The 17,995-nt window shown below is 50.7% G+C and overlaps 1 protein-coding gene across 1 annotated transcript in view; it reads right to left on the reverse strand.

Annotated features, from left to right (window-relative positions):
• ABTB2 (ankyrin repeat and BTB domain containing 2) overlaps window positions 1–17,695 on the reverse strand; it is a 175,287-nt gene extending 157,592 nt beyond the window's left edge. The window contains exon 1 of the mRNA XM_043580917.1: window positions 16,387–17,695. Within this exon, the coding sequence (XP_043436852.1) occupies window positions 16,387–17,269 (883 nt within the window). The 5' untranslated portion in view covers window positions 17,270–17,695. The remainder of the gene's footprint in view (window positions 1–16,386) is intronic.
• Between the last annotated feature and the right edge of the window lie 300 nt (window positions 17,696–17,995).

The following is a 17,995-nucleotide window of genomic DNA, read 5'->3' on the forward strand; positions in this document are numbered from 1 at the left end:
TTATGACCCACTCCCAACAGCCCAAGGATTGCGATGAAAATTCCAGCCAGCTTCCAGCAATGGAAGCCATGGGCTTTGAAGTCTGATTGCGCTAACCTCAAATCCCACCTCTGCCACTTGCTGTGTGCGTCACCTTGGCCAACTCATTGTAATTATCTCTCAGCCTCAGTTTCCTCATCTGGAAAGTGAGGATGAATAATAGTACCTATACCTCATAGGCAGTCATGGTATTTCTCCTGCAAACCACTTAGAATCTTGCCCTGTCTCCTAGTAGACACTCAGTAAACATCAGCCTGTGTTCCTACCACCACCACCTACGGTTGAGAGGATTAAACAACAGAGCAACCGATAAATGTTGGCAATGCCCTTCCCCACCGCCTCCTGCACAGCCACCCTAACCCGTCTTCACCCCACTGCTCAGATGAGACCCTCGAAGACCAGCCTCATATGCCACCTTATCTCTCAAAGGGGCCTTCACCTGATGCATATTCTGAAAGGTGCCTATAAGTCAAAAACCTGTGTCCAAGTGATGATGGATTCACAAATCTGAATCACTGGGGGGGCGGGGGGGGCATTTAAAAAATGTTCTGGCCCTACTTTTCTAAGTTTTTACTTAATACGTCCAAGGTGGGGCCCAGAATATGAATTTTGAAAGTGCCTCAAGGTCTTTCAGCAACCAGCCAGGCCTGGAAATGACTGATTTAAGACCTGCCTACATTTTCAGGAGGGCAGAGGAGATGTGTGGGCTCACGCTACAGGTACACACACAGACACACACACACGCACCACTGGGATCTTTTGCAATTGGAGGGGCCCCACTGATAATGCAGGAGACCTTGCCGCACATAACTAGCAGAGCAACTATTTGCCGAGAAGAGTCTGAGTTATCTATTAACCAGGAGATGTGTCAATACCAGGGAAGCCACACTGAAGCCGCGGGTCTGGTCAGCCTGGGAGGGCCCACGGGGGGTCCAGGTGACACAGATGACATCACGATAATGCATGCCCCTGTCCTTCCCTTCTGCTCTCAGAAGCTTCTGTTCGAAAATGGTGCTTCCCTCAGGAGAACCATCTGCAGAAGGAAAGTAGGGATATCACCGTCCTCCGTGGCATTTGGATTCCCCTCCTTTAAATCCATCTCTCGTTACGCTTGTGATGAAAATTGTTCGATTCCCTACATATGGTCCCAAGTTATTTGGATTTCATTACGCGTGGCAGATTTAGCACATTCTGGATGTGGGCAAACGAGCGTCAACTGCGTAACTGTATGGGCATCTCACACCACAAATTAATTGCATAGAACAAACCCAGCTCTGGTTACACTGACGGGGCGGCGCTGGTCACACAGCCCAAACCAACAGGAGGGAAGCAGGCTGGCGGTCACTGCGTGAGGAGCAGAAATGGCAACCGCACAGAGTCATGCTTTTTACCCCCACTACCCTTCAGAAAGGAGAGGAGGAGGAAAAAAGACCCTGTGGAGGCTCATGATACACAAACGTAACCCAGCCATTCACTTCAAGAGCAACATCCTCTGCGTCACTTCTTCTGACCAGAAGTAGAACATGGCGAGCACCGCACGAAACTGAGAACACAACAAATGCCGTTGCCCAGAGGCAGTGACGGTGAGGAGGACAGCAAGCGGCACACGCCTGGTGGCTGCTGGGTGCCAGGCACGAGGCTGAGTGCTTGGTTTTGCATCGTCTCGTTTGATCCTCATAACCACCATGACAGGTAGGTTCTAGGATTGTCTCCATTTTACAGGTGGTAAAACTGAGGCTCAGAAAGGTTAAACAATGAGCTGTATGATCTGGGCGAGTGGGTCATGGAGTTAGTGTTGGGCATCCCCTCAGATGCCTCTCTTGGTCCTATTCTTCTCGAAGGATACTCCCTTCAAAGCCATCTTCCTCCAGGATCCCACTGAGGGTTCTCTTAGGCTCAGTCCTCTCGGCAAAGGACACAGAAGGGCCACAGGCCATGTGAAACACTAAAAATCTTAACCTCTTGGGTAAGCTCCCAGTTCTAAGGAATCACAGGTTCTGGCAGCCGTAGCTTGGCTGGCGGCAGCTCTCCAGGTGGATACCAGGGGACCAGCTTGAGGGAAAATGCTTCTGGAAAGCGCTCACCTCCAATGGTTAAAGGAACAAGCAGTGCCTGAAAGAAAGTGAGCTCAGAAGGGCTTTTAACTCAAACAAACAGCCTCTGACTTATGACGCGGGGTCTATCAACCAGCCCAGGAAGGAAGAAGAGCCTTGGAGAACGGCGGAACTCAAGTTCAAGTACTGCTACGCACTGGTAGGAGCAGCGGTAGAGATGGCAGCAATGGTACCCACGAAGCCTCTTTCCTCTTCTGCCACCTAGAAAATGGCAACCATATCTACCTCTGAAGGATGCGGTGCGACTCCGATGAGGACATGCACAGGAAACCTCGTAGCACATGTATGTTCTTACTACCTGTCAAGCATTCTGCAAAGCGTTTTATACCTATTTTCTTCATTTTGTTCGATTCTTACAAAATCCCTACAAGGTGTCTTTTAAACCACCATTTCACTGACGTGGAAACCACTTCAGAGAGGCTAAGTGACTTGGCCCAGGCCACGCAGCTCAGAAATCATAAAACCTGACCTAGTGTCAAGGGTCCAGAGGTTAGAGCCACAAGCATCAAGGGCCTTAATGTCCACATCCATGAATCTTCTTGTTTCTGCAAACAGAGGGCTTTAGAGAGGCTAGAAAATGGTTAAGGCCAGTGAAAACCCAGAGAGCCGGCCCCAAGTGACCGTCTGATGACCTGCTCTGATGGCCACATGTCCCACAGAATTGTCTGTGATGATGGAGAGGCCTATATCTGCACTATCCGATATGGTGGCCACCAGCCTCATGTGACGAGTGGCCACTAGCAATGTGCCTTGTGTGACTGAGGAAATGACTCTTTAACCTCATTGAATTTTTACTAAATTTCCACTTAAATAGCCTCACATGGCTGGTGGCTGTGTATCAAACGATACACACAGCCCAGGCCTCCCGGGCATGACACGATGAAGGCGGTAAGAACACTCACACTTCCACAGCGGGCCTTAGTGCGAATGAATAAAGTAAAATAAATTCTTCTCGCCCCAGAGCAAACACCATCACTATGATCTGGAAACTTCTGCAGCTGGAAGACAGAAATGGCTGATTCCAAACAAATGGCCTCGCCTCATTTGTTTTTCACCCTTTTAAAAGAAAAAAAAAAAAATTGAATGTGTCGTCCCTCACCCCCATTAAATTACTTAGGAAAGGTTGTCACTTTTTTCTGGCGACAAACTCCTTGGATTTACAATGACATAAGGGCTAAAATATGGTAGAAAGGAAAAGCCAGAAGAATAAACAAGAAGAGGCCCAGCACTCTCTAAGGTGTCATAAATCAAGAGGAAATCGACTCAGGGAGCTAAAAGCTTCCAAACATTCTTCCTCTTGAACTATTTTAAGCAAGCAACACACACAATCTCTTGGAGGTGATTTCATTCACAGCAACACAAGAGAAGCACGGAGCTTGGCAGGATAGTTCTTTCAACACGCAGAGAAACAAACACCTACACCTCAGCCCTCGGGCCTGTCGGGTCAGCCACCCCTCGAAGCGAGGTTACTGTTTCAAGGCACCGACGTGACTCAGTTGTCCAGGAGCAGCGAGGGTTTCCCTGGCCTGGCTCCAATCCCTCTGGCCCTCTTCGACCAACCCATTCATTTCTTTGTGCCTCATCCCCACCCAGGCCACTCCTGAGGAGAGAAGGAGCAGGGCGAGTGGGGACTCTGGAGCCCCACAGACCTAGGTTTGCATCCTGCTGTGTCGTTTACCCGCTATGCCACTTGGACTTCTCTGAGCCTCGCTTTCTTCAACTGTAAAATGGGGATAAGAAGACACATACCTCATTGGGTGATTCTAAGAATTACATGGTGGAACACACGTGGAGCACATGGCCTAGGGCCTGCTACTTTGGAAAGGCTCCGCGTACGGTAGGTGTGTGTTGGGGGTCAGAGTTGAGAATTCAGTGTCCTAGCTTCTCTGGCTAGGAAGGGACCACGGTGTGACTGGACGAGGGGCCTGAAAGAAGGCTGCCTGGGTTCGATTATAGTCTCCACCTCTTATTAGCTGCATGACCTTGAGCAAGCGCCTTAACCTCTCTGCACCTCAGTTTCCTCCTCTTAAAGGTGGAATAAAATAGTACCCACCTCATTTACCAATGCGATAAATAACTTTATTACAGTGTGCCATTACCATTCTAGATCTGACTCTGCCCTTTTCATGCAACCCTAACAATTTAAGCTTCTCATGGGTGTTCTCTGGTGATCCTTCCAGATGAGTGAGCCAAAGCAGCATAGCTGTGAAGTGAAGGGAAATCACCATCCTGGGTGGGGCAGAAATGAGCACTCCAGAACAATGATTCTTTTACCACTGGTAATAGCTAATGTCTGAGTGCTCACTGAGCACCAGACTTCCCGGGAACTCTACCCACATGGTCTGGGCCCCACTCCAGGCCACTCATATCAGAATTCCTGAAGGCGGGGCCTTAAGATACACACATACACAGGTGTGTGAGTATTTAAAGCTCCACAGTTGATTCTAATGTGAATCCCGGGTCAAAGAGCCACTGAAACAACCTTATGAGACAGGAATGATGGTAAATACCCATTAGACAGGAGAAGAAAACTGAGGCTCAGAGACCAGGTAACTAACTAGCTGGTAGTCAGGCAGTGGTGACTCTTTGGTGTTCCACCTCTCAGCCACCCCGTGTTGGCATGTCCCTCCTGAGGAGCCGGGGGGGGGTCACGCTATCTAACAGGCACTCGGCCACTCCCGATGCCTTTCTGAAACTGCGCCGGGGACCCCTTGCCTTTTCAGAGCACCCAAAAAGCTTCTCTCTCCGGCTAAATTTCTGACCCAGATTTGACCTCCATGAATCCAAAGCTGCCTGAAATGGAGTCTCACTTTCCAAGGACTGAGGGATACATACACACAGAGCAATCCACAGAACAACTGGACCTAATTAAACAGATCTCATGTTAATGACAGGAAACCAAAGACTTGATGGTCTTCATTAAAGGCTGCTGGCTGCCTGTGAAGAAGCTAGAAAGCAAATTTCAGGGGGCTCTTAAGGCTATCAACCAAGGAATTATAAGACCAAAAATAAATCTCTACTGCCTGAGGCCCTATCTGACCTTGCTGGACTGTGTCTACTGCAGGTCAGACGAAGAAGGGCAATGTTTCAATCCATCATATGATTAAGGGCATTCAAGGCGATCTGGAGGCCAACCTCCTACTTGATATCTCTATATAAAAATGCGAGACAAGCAACCAAACTCACACTCAGATCTTTGGCTCATTCTGGCTTCTTCCACACACAGCTGTTCCCATTCTAAGCAATGGCCACTCCCTTCTTTAAAGTGCTTGGACCATAAACCTTGGTGTCATACCGATTCCTCGCTCATACCTCACACATCTAAGCGGTTGATATAACATCCCATTGGCTCTAACTTCAAAATACACCCATAACCTTCTCTGCTGACACCCAGTCCAAGCCACCACCCTCTCTCGCCTGGATTACTGCAAGAGCCTCCCAAGTAGCCATACCGCTTCCATTCCATACTTGACGCGTCAGTCCCTTTCCAACATGGCCAAGGGGGTGATCGCGTTAAAATACAAATCGGATCGTGCCATTTCTGCGCATAAGTCCCTCCAGTGGCTCCAAGCAGACTCCGGATGAAAAGTCGAGGTGCCACACAATGGCCTACAAGGCCTTACCTGACTAACCACCCCTCTACTTGCTCTCCAACTGCATCTACTCCCCTACCCTCACCCCCTCCCAGCCACACTGGTTTCCTGGAACCCACCAGGCACTTGCCCTGATTTTCCCAGAATGCCTCACTCTTCTCTTCTCCTCATCCACCAGGCCTGCACCCTCTCCTCCCCCAAGCCTCTTATATTCACGCTCTCTATCACCAGACCTGGAATCGTGCCCAGTGTACACAGTAAGTCTTCAATAACTATTTGTTGGATGAAAAAGTGGATATACCCCGATCTTAACCCTTAGCCTGTCCTGTGCTCCAAACCCCCAGACCCTGCCACTGTGACCACCATCTGTCTCCTCAAAGAGCAACACGGTAGAAGACACACAGGCCTCTCCTTGGATACTTTACAAGCACACTAGACAGGTGGGGCTCAACTGCGATACCTTTTCAGAGGCAGCTCCACCGCGGAGCCCTGTCATACGGCTACTGAATTGGGTCCCAGCCTAATACTGGCCTGCCTGGCTTGTCCCTGGGCAGATTAGATCCAGAAGAACAGCTGCAAGCAACTTGCTTCCAAAGCGTGTCCTCGTGTACAACTTGACTTACCCAGCTGCTGAGATGGGTTAGAGACGCTGCACTCGGCCCCTGGTTTTCACAGAAGCAACTTTTTTGGCTGTATGTTCTGCCTTTTACAGAACACTTCATTTCCAACTTGGGGATCCGCATGGTGGATGGGCTGGTGGGGAAGAGGAGGGTTGAGCCACCCCATTCACAGAGCCTCTCCTGGTGACCTTCCCAAGCCCGGCGCAAACTTTGTGACCGCGGGCTACAGACCGGGGTTCAGAACCCGCACACCTTGGAAGGCTGAACTCCACGTCTCAGTGCTCAGAGTCCCTGGAAGCCTGTCATCCCACTTACTCTTACTTTCCCTCCTCTTTGAAAAACCGGGCCTGCCAACTGCAACAAACAGCATTTAAAAATATCTTGCTGGATTATACAGCCCTGCCTTCTAAATTCCTCACAATGCCTGTCTCTGTCCCACATAGTATAAAGAAGGGTGTAGCATATTTAATTTTTTTTTTTTCTAGCTGCTCCCCTGCTATAAATACCCAAGTCTGGGGAGGCGGGCTTCCAACACCGGCTGCATGAAGACACCTCGGGGCCGGTCTCACCACAGTGCCGGCTGCGAAGGCCCGGACACAGCTGTTGAACGGTGAAGTGTTAGGTCGGCCTGGAGGAGACAGAACTCATCCTTCTGATAAAAGAGGGGGGGAATAAAAACTCTAATACGGTAATTGCAGCTAATCCCAATATGGAAAAGGCTGGTGTGTGTAGTCCTACGACCCAGCCAGGTCTTCAGAGCCCACGTCCAGCTCCATCCAGGGCTGTTTCTTTCCCAAGGACACGAATCACAGGGCTCGACCTTAGGAAAGTGATTCCACAGTGTCTTTGTGGGGTCTAGGAACATTATCAGAGACAGAAGGGCCCTTGGAGAATCCAGCCCAACCTCTTCACACCACAGATAAAGCGACAGAGAGCCAAGAAGACAGAGTGATTCACTCCAGGTCATGGAGGGGCCATGCTCCAACACGGAATTTTCTGGATCCCAAACCCTCTGCTCTCTGAACCAGACTGTCCTAGCTGCCTGCACACATACACTTGCTCGATGCATGAGCTTCAGCTTGTTTATTAACTGCTTTCCTCACAGAAAATACTGATTTTCATATTTTAAAAGAGAAGACTAAAAAAATATTTAATTTTTAACCAAAACTTGGCCTCAGTTTTAGGGATGATTTTCATTCACTGAAAGGCCTGTTTCACCCTCTTTGTAGTCTCTCCCCACCCTAATCTGGTCTCTCTGGTACATCCAAGTTCAGTTTCCCTATTTAATTTTTCCATCATGGGCCTGAACCAACCCCTGCCTCAACTTCTGGAGAACAACGGACCCCAAATACATATATTTCACTCACGAGAGCTTTTTCAAGTGACAAGAAAATTCCTTCACTGGGGTCAGGAAAAGGACTAACAGCAGAGTTATTAGCTAGGCCATTGATGATCTATCACATTTTATTATTGTCAGCAGAATTCAGCTGGACCCTAGGGAGTTCAATCCAGATGGCACTGAGCTATACAGTGGTTCCACATTATCAAACATTTAACGAGACAGAAATCTTTATTATCAATGCTCTGGAAACACCTTCACCGAGAATTGGGAAGCGACGAAACCTCTCTGAGAATTGACCTACTTTCCCAAATGACAAACTCTAAACTGGAAATTGAACATATCCGGTTGGACTCATAACCAAAGAAAGTTCTGGGATCCTAATATCTTATCCTGTTTTATGTCCCTCTCTACCTCCAGGTTGGAGAATCCTGCCTTGGCAAGAGTCAATCGAAAGGCCTCATTTAACGAGTTTGTCAGCCCTGACCTTCATTTGGGACTGGGATTGCTTTGGCCTGAGACGCTCCGTTCGGGGGCCTAGAAGAAATGCTGAGTCTGGAGCCAAGTCGAATGGGAGCAGAAGGCTGATCGAAGCCTTCTTCTTCATGTCCCCTCAACCCAAGTCTGCTCCCCTCCAGTTCTGTTTCATTACTTGCACCGCTAGGACAACGGACGGGGGCCTGTTTGAGGCCAAGCTTTCAATCAACAAGAGGGGTGACGGGAGGTCTGGGGCTGTGGTTAAGATGCAGCCCTGGGGAGCAGACACACTCGATTTCTGAATTATAAAATTGAGTATTGGAAAAGCTCTCTTTCTGCACTCTGGCAGGCTTCTTAACATCTGGATAAAAGATGTGGGAAAGTTGTCCTTTTCCACTGTGTTATCTGCCCCACTCTCCTTGTTATGCATCTGAATCTTCCAGCCAAACAGTGTTGCCTGCTGTTCTCCAACACACACACTTTGGCTTCCAGGTCTTTGAGCACATCGATCCCTCCGTCTGGAAGCCCCTGCACTCTCTGCACCCCCTTCCGCTCCCTGTCGCAGCCCCACATGCCCAAGTCCCACTGGCCTGCATGCCACATCCTCCGCAAAGCAGCCCAGCCTCCCTCCCTCCCTCCCACCCAGCCAGCCAGGCCTCATCTTTCCCCTTTGAACTCCCTAGTCACCAAAAGCTTCCAGGTCCCCTTCTACAGGGTGGACATCCCATCTACCTCACAGGAGGGCTTGGGGGCAGGAAGGCAAGCAGCTCATGGAAAGCACCCACGTCGGGCAGTGGCACGCAGGAAGCGGAGGCCGTCAGCACCACCCTTGTTAATGGAACACAGGGATCCCAGACTTCCTTGTAAGGATCCGTGTGTGTGCTTTGCTTTCCCGACTAGACTTTAAACTCCTTGACAGGCGAAGGGCGTCTGGGTGGCTCAGCTGGTTAGGTTTCCGACTGCGGCTCGGCTCAGGTCACGATCTCACGATTGCTGAGTTTGAGCCCCTCGTCGGGCTCTGTACTGACAGCTCGGAGCCTGAAACCTGCTTCAGATTCTGTGTCCCCCTCCCTCTGCCCCTCGCCACTCGTGCTCTGTCTCTGTCTCTCTCTCAAAAACATTAAGTAAATAAGTACACTCCTTGACAGGCAAGATCAATCCTTGTCCTCCTCCAATCTGTCTCCATTGCCTCGTACGGAGCTGGCGCTCGGTGAGCAGTCGGTTAATGAAGCCGGCGTGGCATTTCTTAGGCTTTACTTGGGCTGCGTTCCTTAAGCTTCTCCTCCCAATTCGGCATGCAGCTCCAGACATGCCGCCAAAGCTGCAAAACCATTTAGGCCTTTTTTAAAACAAGCAAGAAGACCACAAAGTATGTTTACATGACAGGCCAGCAAAACACAAAACACCTGCTGTCCTGTGGCTCGGGACTCGGCAGCTGCAACAAGCGGGGTCCGATATCCACAGTGGGAATGCTCCCTGGGGCCCGGAGCTCTGAGCGTGCAATGCCGCTGTCATCTGGGCAGGGGCGGGCAGCAGCCCAGGGAGGCGAGTCTGATCTCACTGCCCACTGCCAGCCCGCTTCGTCTTGGGGACGATAGAGCCATAAATGAGCGGGTGCAAGGGTGTTTTTACGAGGTTCCAGGACTTCCTCCTACCTATTAGTCACCAAGGAAAGCCTTGTGACTAATACTTGTCACCCTGGGATCTGGGTCATGATCTTCTCCTGCACTAGATAGAGTCTCCCACTATGGCAAAAGCAAACATGACCAGCACAAGTCTGCAAAAATACAGCAATAATTAGAATTAATATCTCATGTGCCAGAGTACGAAGTTCCTTCCAGACGCTTTTATTAAATCCTCACAACCATCCTAGGAGTTGGGTACTCTTTTAAGTCCTGTTATAGAGCAGTGTTTCTCGTCAGTGGTTAATTCTGTCCCCCAGGGGACATCTGGCAATGTCTGGAGACAAAACTGGTTGTCACGGCTGGCAGCAGAGGGAGTGGGGGATTGCGCAGGACTGCCCCACAAGAAAAACCAGCCAGTCCGAAATGTCAACAGTGACAAGGTCTGAGAAATCCTATTACAGAGAAAGAAGCGAAGGCACAGAAGTTAACCTGCCCAGGGTCACACAGCTCACAAGCGAGGGCACCAGGAGTGATACCCAGACAGTCCGACCCCGTGCTATGCCCTTAACGCTAAACCCAGCGGCCCTGCCATCCCCGGAGCACTGACTACGCACCGGGTGTACTGGCCCCTCACTTACAGTAGATAAATGGAGAGCTGGAGCAGCTTACTCGAGGCAAAGCAATTTGGGACCCAACTCAAAGCCAAAGCATTTCAGGGCTTGCTATGCAGACTGCTTCTCTCCTTGGGCTCCCCACATTGAGACTTCACCCTGTGAAGATTCCACCGTAGTAGACTCTGAGGAGGAAATTTCTGAGGAAATCAAAAGGCTTTTCTGCCAACTCCAGAGCCAGTAAGTGAGTTGAGCTCTCAGAGACCAGTGGCCTAAACACAGGGTCCCTTAGGGTGCTTTCCTACTGTGTTTCTGTTTCCTCCTTCCCTGAACTGACTCACCGTCCGTCAAAGTTTTGTAGAGACTACAGCCTTTCCATTCAATTGGGTTTATTGATCACTAAGCAGCTGACACTTGTAAGGCCCTCCCTGGGCAGGAGGGCTCCCTGCCTCCTCGCTACCCCCCGGCCCCGGTCCAGGAGCAGCAGTGATGGCTGAAGATCGATGGCACCTGAAGAGCACATTTTGGGACAGCTGGCAAGCTGCATTTAAACAGAATCACTCCGCATCCTTTGTTGGAAGATCCATGCCCGGACCTTGATGCCTGGTCTTCAACACTGGTTATGAAGATTCACTGGCCTAACATATTTAAAGTACCTGGACACAGCAGGCTGTTAACAGACGAAATCTATAATAAATACTGCTGTGGCTGTGAGTTTGACCCTCACTGCCATTAGAAGAGGGCCAAATACTGACCTGTTCCTTACTACCTTTATTTCTGTAATTCTCCACAGGAAAAGCACAGACCTGAGGCTTCAGCAATATGGGGCTTGGTCCTGGCATGGCTGTGACCTAGCTGTGAATTCTGTGAAAGGGCATCATGTTCAATGGATTTTTATGGGGAGCTGGTAAGATCACAGATGAAAAATGTTTAAGGTGCTGCGGAAAGGCCAGGCCTATTATTACATACAGGTGTCGAAGTGTGGAAACAGAGGCCAGAGCATCCACCCACTGTCCTATCTGGCAAAGGACAGACAGTGACAGTGAGGTGGGATAAGGACCAACCTGAAGATTATCAGCAAGGTGTCTCTGGCTTGTTTTGGAACTTAGGTGTCCTTCATGTGTCCCAGGAGGGTCTTGGCAGTCCATTGTCTCAGTTCCTTCTCAGATTGGAGGCAGGGGTGTGTGAAACTTCTGAGCAAGAGTCATCAACCGAGACTGCCCTCAGGGGCAGCTCTGTGGGCAAGGGAGGGGTGGGGTTGCTATTCTTAGGGGAACTGGCTGCCTCTGTCTCTCAACCCAATCCTCCTGTGGATTTATCTGTTGCCCATTAGACTTTTGCTGTGACACCCCCACTCTGGGTATTACACTCTGAAGGAATCTCCTATTTACATTTGAAATACACATAAAACCCCTCCATTTACCTTTACCCGTCACTGCTGGCCTTGGGAACCCTGCCAGAAATTAGGGTATCAAAAGTTGAATGATGCCCCTAAGGCTTGGGTACCCCCAAAACACTGCCTCTATTCATCAAGGACTCGAAATTCTCTGCCATGGTAGAAAAGGGGGAAGGTTCTTCCATAGTGTCAAAGGATTGCATGTTAAATTTCCGGAATTAAACAATTCTGTGTGGCGGAATCAATTATTTGTATGACAAATACTTAGGGAGCACCTGCTACCTGCCAGGCGCTGTGTAAGGCAGAGGGGAGACAACGAACTCACGAGGGAAGCAGGAAACAACCCAAGAATAAGCTCTGGGTGCCGCGGAACCATGAAGAAGAAGTGGCACTTCCAATCGGGGGTGGAGGAGTCAGGTAAAACTTTCTGGAAAAAGCAGAACAACTCCACCTTGTTCCTCTAACCACTTAAGGCTGGGTTGCATTTCTCAGGCACTCAAGGGAAAAAAATAAGTTTTCATTTCCAAAGCTTGCTTTGTTTCAGTTTTACCAGCTCCCTGGGCTTCAGTAAAATAGTCAAGGAGAAGGGACACTCCCTCAGACTACCCAGGTGTGGAAACTGATTAAATAGCAACTAGCGGCTCAATTAACCCCTGCCCCTTTGGTTGATTATCTCAGTGAAATCTTATAATCTCCTTGCTAAATGAGTCCTACAACTAGGAGAACGGCACATCCCCACCGTAGATGCAGCCCTTTTATTCCTTGGCTGGAAATGAGATCGTTGGGACTTGCCTCAGCCGATAGATAACTGAATAATTCAGAAAAGTCCTCACTCTGTTTTGCCTACAGACTCTTAGACTGCAGTGGTATTGCTACATTGCCTATACTAATGAAACGCCAGACAGGCCATCCTTGACTGTCACTTAAATTAGCTCTGTCCACACTATACCATTATCTTGTCTTTTTTTTTTTTTAAATAAAATTTACTGCAATCTGTATTTGTCACTCATTTATAAGCTTCATGGGAGGAGGACCCTCCTCGCCCCCCTCTGCACTTAATCCACAACACTTTTAACAGTAGTGGGCACAGGGTCAGTTCTCAGTATTTGCCGAATGAACTGCTACCATTTACTGAGCATGTACTATGTGCTAAGATCTTTAAATCTATGATCTCACCTAATCCTCATACCAACCTTATGAGTTAGGTGCTCTTATTACTTCCCCGCCCCCCCAACCCCCATCCATTTTACAGATGACAACAGTTAAGAAATACGCCTCAGGTCACTCATATAAATAGCAGAGGTGAGCTCCAAACCCTCACTGGGACTCCAAAGTTTGCACTGTTTACCACTGTGACAGAGCAACTATCCTCCTGCACTTCCTGGTTACAGCTTTGGAGTCAGAATGTTCTAAGCAAAATCCTACCATTTAACACAGAGCCTCGGAATTGGAGAGGATTTTCTCAAATGCTCTGGACCCTCATGAAAGCTTCCTAAGACAAAGGGCCAAGAAGAAACCCAGAAGCGAGTCTCAGCATCAAACTTACACACAGGGATATGAAAGAGAGGGCAGGGAGGAGGAAGGCAGTGAATGCAAGAAGCTTCTATTTTCTGCCAGGTCCGTGTTTATAAATACCACTCTATTAAAGTGGTTTCTCTACGTCCTGTAAGGAAGCCATGAAGATATCATCACTTAATGACACTACCCTGGGAACACGGACATCGATACCAAACGAGCAAGTGATATTGAACTACTGCTGCTCTGTGAAGCTGAGATCATGTCGTATAAACACTACAGAACTTTTATCATCCATCTTGGGCTGAGCAAAACCATATTTGCCCAGCACTCTGAGTAATGGCCAGGAATAGATGGATTAGGGCCCTTAAATTCCTGGTTGGAAGACATTAAAAGTTTAACAGCTCTATATAGCTGAGTCAAATACATGTGCCCATGCTGTATAATTAGCAGGCACAACAACAATAAAGATATAATTGGAAGGGAAGACCAGCAGGACAAGAATACGAACCGGCACCCTCCTCCCGGGTGTAGCCATTTCTCACTTGGTCTTCAGCTGTGTAAACGGTAACCTTGCTGGCCTTGGGCTTCAGTGTTAACAAAGGTTTGGATCGCCCATTCCTTTCTGAAGCAATTTCTGCTTCCCTCTGAAGTCAGCTTTCAGGCATAAGTAATTCATTGCTCCTATACCAAACATACATCCCACTTTGTCTAAAAAGACTTCATAAATCAGCCTAGTTATTGTTTACTGAGGCCAGGTTCTCACCTACAGAAAATGAGCATCCATGTTACTAAGTGGAAGCGAATGGTCGCCTTGCCTGCAAGAGACTTCCCTGGAGACCAGGGAATGCACAGAGGGAGATGCTTGCTCTGAACATCCAGGGAGCTTTGCTGTCAAGTGCAGTCCTGCCATCTTGACCACCGTGGCTTAAGAAGGATTGCTCGGCATGGGAGAAGAGGGTCAATTAGGGAGTCAAAAACCCATCCTGCAAAGAAAATCCCAAGGAGTGATGACCCTAGATAAGAAATGGCCCTTTGGGATAAGCCCTTTAGTGGAAGACACCTGTGTTCTAGCAACTTCTGGCTACTCTGCATCTTCAGGGGACCCTGGAGAGGCAGCTGTTCTTTCTAGCTCCAATTTGCAGTTGGAAAAACTGAGAAGTTCCTCAACCTGCTGGGCACCAGCTGTGTGTGAAGGGCATTTTGGGTTTTGTTTGGCACCTACTGTTCCATTTTTGTTCTAGTCTGGTTTATAGGCACAGGGCCTCAGTCTTTTCCCCTAGGGGGCTTTACTTCTTTGAGCTCAGTCTGGGCCTCCCCCTCAGCCCAAAGTACAGGATTCTTCCCCTGGGCTAGGACGGTGGGTGGAAATCCCCCTGCCCTCCACTTCCTCTCCTGGAGCACACATTTGCTGCCACAAACCCAGAGGGCAAAGCACAATTATCAGCTGTGACATCATCAACGGAGATTCTGGGCTGACCTGAACTCTGACCTAAGAGGAGGAAAATTAAAAGGCAAATGCTCTTCTCTTCCAGGCATCTCCTTTGGTGGTGCCAGAATTAAAACCAAAAACCAAGGAAGGTCTAAGCAAAGCCATGCTGCTACATACAAACTATCTTCTAGGCCTCCAAATGAGGCCTCAAATGTCAGCTGCCCTCCTTGGTAACTGGACTAATTAAAAACAAAGCTGTTACCTCCTCCCTGATGGCTAAAAGCTTGAACTCTGGAGCCTGCCTAGGCTCAAATTCCAGCTTTGTCACTTAATATCTGTGTAATCTTGCGCAAACTGCTTAACTGCTGGGCACCTTGGTTTGCCCATCTGTATGATGAGGATAATACTATGAAGTACCTACCTAATAGGGTTGCTAGGGTTTCTTAACCTCTAAAGTGCTAAGAACAGTGACTGAGAATACTGTTAAGTGTGCTCACTTTAAATTTTAGCTATTACGATGTTCAACCACATTTAAAGTTGACTCCCTTTCTCCCTTTTCAGTACCACCTGGCCTCTTCTGCTGACTACTTGTTTGCCACTGAAAGCTGTCCCCAAAATGGCCTTCTGATCCGACTGCATGGATGTCTAGCCATGGTACCATTCTAAATAATTTATGGTTTGCTGACTTCTGAAACTGGAGTCTGGTAGGCAGTTTGCTGTTAAATGTATGTCACACCCTAACCTTACCAGGGAGAAGGTCAAGTGCTTCCCTTCCACCCTTTGCACTGAAGCCTTGTCCTCCTTCAGAGAAATGCAACTACTGAGTGGTTCCTTCCTCATCACGCAGCTGCCCACCCCCTACACCTCTTCCCCATAAGCAAGTTTGTTGGATCATCATCTCTTTCAGGAAAGCCCATAAGGCTGCGCATTTAGTACAACACAGGGTTTTAATCAATTGCTCACTCGGTTGGTGACAGCTTAGAAATTCAGGCCCTAGGAGCCAAGTATGTGGTTCTCTTTCCAGAAAGGGGATTCAGCAGTCAATTTCCATTGTCTTGGGCACATACAGGTAAGAACCCACCACTACTTCTCCACCTTCCAGGAGAAGGCCTGAAGTGCACCCTTCAACCCAGCAAAGCCCAAGGCAGCTGCACCCGATCCTGGGCCTCCTGCTCCCTTCCTCCCCTCTCACTTATCCCAAACTCAGGTCTTAGAGTTTGGATCCTCTGGCTGCTGCTATTGGGCTATAGGGTCAGAACCACAGTCCATCTGCCCTGCTGTTGGGGAAAGACCACTAGCGACCCAGTTAAGCAAGGCAAAGAGAGGCAGGGCAGTAACCTTCGCGTCAAATGAAGTTAAGGAATGGCTTGGTCAAGCGTCTCAATCAGCGAACAACATCCAGATAGTGACAACAATACGAAGAACACAATGTTCTTCAACCTCAACTTTGTCCTCCAAAAGACAGGCATCAGAAGAACTATCTTTGGCAAGAGGCATTTAATGGACTCCACCCTCAGAACAAACGCTTTCTCCCAGATCCTGGCACACTCAACCAGCTTCGCCCTTGGGTAGCCCAGGGCGGGATTTCTCTCCCATCTGTCCATGGCCGAGACCCGCACACTTACCATTGGCGTTCTTGCCACAGATGAGATGTTCATAGGGCTGCAGGACGCCCCAGAGCTCGGCGTCGTTGTTGATGACCATCTCCAGGGCCTCGGCCGACACCTCCCCGCCCCCAGCCCCTCCACCGTCGGGACTCTGGCTGGCCAGCACCCTGGCCCGAATCTCCTCTACCAGGTTCTCCATGCAGGCCGTGAGCGAGATGGCCGCGTACTCGTGGATGCGCACGGAGATGCGGGTGTCCACCATCCAGCGGAAGAAGCGGCCCACGGAGAAGGTGAGGCCACAGCGCGCGGACTTGCCCCGGCGCAGCCCGTCCCCGGCGCTCATACTATACAGTGACAGCGCCTTGACGGCAGCCAGCGCGCAGCTCTCGGCCAGCGCCCAGCTGTGCACCAGGCGCACGGCGCTCTGCACCTCGAAGCGGGTGCACTTGGCGTGCAGCACGCTCAGGCGCTGCGCCTCGCGGGCCACTCGGATGAGCGCCCTGCGGAGCAGCCCAGCCAGGCGCCGCACCGCCTCGGCGGAGAACAGGGGCAGCCGCCGGCCGCCGGCGCCTTTGCGAAGCACCCGGGCCACGTCTCCCTCCGTCCAGGGAAACTCCTCCAGCTCGGGGAGGCGCGGGCAGCGCGAGAAGAGGTCCGCCACTTCGGGGTCCTCGGGCAGCACCGTGTTCACCGTGTCCCAGCTGTTGTGGCGGCTGTTCATGGAGCCGGAGTAGCACCACCAGGCCGCCCCGCGGTGCTGCTGCGCCGAAGAGTTGAGCGCCTGCGAGTTGGACTTGGAGGACGAGAGGCTGAGTGAACGGCACGAGTCCCCGGCCCCATACCCGGAGTCCAAGGTCAAGTCCTCCAACGTCTTCAGAGTGGAGCTATACGTCCCGGCCATGGGGAGCCTGCCGGTCGCGGCCTCGCCGAGCAAGGGGCGCTCACAACTCCATGCTTCCTTTCCCAAGTGGGCAGAAACAGACTCTAGGCTCTCCGGGACGCCCTCCTTCCTCTCGGCGTCCACATCGTCCGCCCGGAGGCCGGGGGGAAGGTGGGAGAGATTCTCGGCGGCCGGGGCCCCACGCGCTTGGCGTCCCGAAGCGAAGCTGTCACTGGAACGGTCCCCGCCGCTCCTCCTCGGCACTCCCCCTGGCCCACCTCAGCTTCCCGCCGGCAGAGCGTCTGTCCTCCGCAGAGAAGGAATCCCGAGCGAACAGGGCGGCGGCAGAAGGAGGAGGCGGCTCGCGGCGCCGCGCGAGTCCAGGACCAGCCGGCGAGAAAGCGCTCGGCAAACTTCTGCGCGGCGCTGGCGGCCCGCACAGCTGGGTACCCGGCCGCCGCCGGCATGCAAATAACCCGGGGCGCCTCACCAATCATCGTCCGCGACGGGCATGAGCTGCACCAATGATCTCCTCGAGGGGCGGTCACTATGCAGATTTCACTGGGCTGCGGGTGAAACCCCGCGGCGGCGGAGGCGGGGCTGGAGGCCGAGGGTCGGGTGAAGCCGCCGGGATGAAGGTGGAGGAGGGGGAAGGGAGAGTCGGCGAGCGGCGGAGCGCGCTGGGAGGTGGGAGCAGAGACCGGGAAAGGAGGGGTCGAAGCGTTAGGCTCGGGAGCTGACGATTTA

This window comes from Prionailurus bengalensis, chromosome D1 (assembly GCF_016509475.1).
Source record: "Prionailurus bengalensis isolate Pbe53 chromosome D1, Fcat_Pben_1.1_paternal_pri, whole genome shotgun sequence".
Taxonomy (NCBI): domain Eukaryota; kingdom Metazoa; phylum Chordata; class Mammalia; order Carnivora; family Felidae; genus Prionailurus; species Prionailurus bengalensis.